Source organism: Poecilia latipinna, unplaced genomic scaffold (assembly GCF_001443285.1).
Source record: "Poecilia latipinna isolate Pla-1442-1.1 unplaced genomic scaffold, P_latipinna-1.0 Scaffold1960, whole genome shotgun sequence".
Taxonomy (NCBI): domain Eukaryota; kingdom Metazoa; phylum Chordata; class Actinopteri; order Cyprinodontiformes; family Poeciliidae; genus Poecilia; species Poecilia latipinna.
The window spans coordinates 39,841-42,612 of NW_015114576.1; the positions used below are offsets into that span (position 1 = coordinate 39,841).

General features: G+C 40.2%; 1 protein-coding gene across 1 annotated transcript in view; it reads left to right on the forward strand.

Moving 5' to 3' along the window:
* The first annotated feature begins 912 nt into the window (after positions 1–912).
* LOC106935412 (ubiquitin-protein ligase E3A) overlaps positions 913–2,772 on the forward strand; it is a 17,461-nt gene continuing 15,601 nt past the window's right edge. The window contains exons 1-2 of the mRNA XM_015015850.1: positions 913–1,226; positions 1,753–1,797. Of these exons, the coding sequence (XP_014871336.1) occupies positions 1,150–1,226; positions 1,753–1,797 (122 nt within the window). The 5' untranslated portion in view covers positions 913–1,149. The remainder of the gene's footprint in view (positions 1,227–1,752; positions 1,798–2,772) is intronic.

Here is a 2,772-nt window from a genome sequence, read left to right on the forward strand (position 1 = left end):
ATTTTTTTGTCTTGTGACAAAAAAATAACCCAAATTATTGCTGCTAAATTTTCACAGTGTAGTTTTACAAATAACACAATGGCCATTATGACTGAACACTAATTATATTTTCATCAGACCACATGGTATGTCTCCAAAAATGAAGGTTTCTGTCCCTGTGTGTGTTTGCAAACTGCAATCTAACTTGTTGATGTTTCTTTTGGTGAAATGACTTCCTCCTTGCTGAGTGGTCTTTCAGTCCATGTGGATACAGACAGGTTTTACAGTGGATATTGACACTATTTTCCCATCACGTCAAACCAGAAAATATTGTGCTCCAGGTGTCTCCTTAAAATACATCCTGGGTGTGTTGTGGATTAAGTCAAATGTCTCAGTTAACCTATCACAGGCTTCTCAAGCCATGACATCATTATCTAATTCAAATTCAAAAATACTTTATAGTGCCTCAACATTTAGATAGGTAGTTGTCATTCTGAATGCTAAATAAGTACGTCTAACATATTTTTTCTCATCATTGTGACTGTCTGCAACTAGAAATATGTTTTATGGTTTAACTTGTTTTACTTTTGTGTAACCAGACTGTTGTGTGTTGCATTTCTACTCAGGTCCCTCTTGAAAATGAGATCTATATTTCAATGGAGTTTTACCTGGCTTAAAAAAGGAAGGAGAATTTTGGTTATTCTAATTGAAGTTTGGTCTAATTTATCCTCAGACAGTGAGAAAAATGTGTCGTTTTATTCGTTATATATAAAATTCTGGTTTTCAAGTATATTTCATATGACTTAAGATTTGATTCCTGAATACATTAACTTCTTAATAATATTTTATTTATTAAGAAATTATAGTAATTCAACTGTGAAGTTGAGTCCAGTCCCTGGAGTTGTGATCCAGGCCAGCAGGTCTTGAAACTGGCGCGCGGAGCATTATGGGATACTTGGTTAACTGGTGAAGTCAACATGGCTGCGGCTCTCAGGCAAAGGATAGAACCTGCAGGAAGAAGGCCGTGAATGAAGCCCGGTACACACACAGCTCCACCGCCTCTATAGTGGGCTTAAAACCGCCGCGTTCGCCGATTTCTACCCCGCCTGCGGAGGGCCGAGACACTCCCAAACAGCAGCAGATAACAAACAAGTGAGGATAAAGTCTCGTATGAATTCCGACGAGAAGGAGGACTGTGAGTGTGCGACACCACAGGCCGAGACCAGCCCCGCCAGAGGAGCTGTTAGGTGAGGAAACCGAGAGGAGGGAGCCGGGGCTGCCGGGGAGGAGCAAACCGATCAATAGCTAGCCTGCTAGCTAGATAGCTGTTGCTGCTAGTTGCTGTGTGGCTGCAGACCCTCTGCAGCTGCTGTTCTCCCTCAGGTTTGGTTGTTTAATAAGGATTATGTTCTGTACAGACATTGGCGAGAGGAATTCTGCACACAATGCAGCTGGAGCTAGGAAGCCTGATAGATTTGGTATGTTAACCTGCTGGGTCAGCGTCAGAGAGAATCTGTCCGTGACATTTGTCTGACTGACTTCTCTGACAATGGCTGCGAGATTTTCTACAACACAGCAGTTACCACTTATTAATCGCGGCACTACGGTGATATATCAGCAGAAATGTGCTACTGTACCCATAATTCAGTAGACGACAAGACCAACTCTGGTTCCTCTTTTTCTTAGTAGGTTTACATTGTGGTTCTGCATCAGAACAGCTCAGATGAGTCAGTCAGTCTTGGCTTTAAATCTTTGTTTTCTCCTTTTAATTAGAGAACAAGAGGAGCCTGACATAGAAAACCCAGAAGCAAGCCGAATGTAAGTAAAATATCTGTAGTTACACATTTTCATTCATTCTATTTCCATTCCTCCATTCAGAAACACCAATTTCAGGACATGGTTGCTCACCGAAGACCTAATACAGTGAACCTCAGGTGTTATGTCTGGTTTTTGTGATGTTAAAAATGAGACCAGACACCTCTGCAACATGATGCTGCCACCACCTTACTTCACAGTTGGGACTGTGTTTTGAGACTTGAAAGCTTCACCCTTTTTCCTCTGGATGTAAGGAAGGACATTAAGACCAAACACTTCAGTTATAGTTTTATCAGACACTGGGACATGTCTCCAAAAATTAATTAAACTGTCCTTTTGGTTTTGGGTCAGAACTTGATGGTTTGGTATAATCTGTAGAAATGTTACTGATGGGCTTTAGGCATCCTATCTGACCATTTTTGGTCTGGTCTTGTTTTAACAGTTACAGTAGGGTAAATATTTGATACACCACCGATTTTTCAAGTTTTTCCCTCATCCAAAGAATGAATAAGTCTGTAAAATTCATCATAGGGACACCTGAACTGTGAGACAAAATAAAAAAAAATTCCAGACAATCCCATTGTATGATTTTTAATTATTAATTAGCATGTTATTGTCTGAAATTAGTACTTGATCTCCTAGCAACCAGCAAGAATTCATTCTCTCACAGACCTGTTAGTTCATCTTTACAAAGCCCTTCTGTCCTCTGCTCATTACTTGTATAAGTACACCAGTGTGAACTGGTTAACTGTATTAAAAACAACAGTCTTTAATACAGACAACCTAATTTTTAAACATGGTAAGAATTCACTTTAAAGCTGAGCTTTAAGTTTTGAAACAAAACACCATGCAAATATTTTCACTGATATGTTGTGTACCCAGGGGTGCCGCCAGGAATCTTGGGCCCCCTGACAAAAAATTAGATTGGGTCCCCCCTGCGCAGCTGCTGTTACAATTTTTTGAGTCTATGTGACCCAT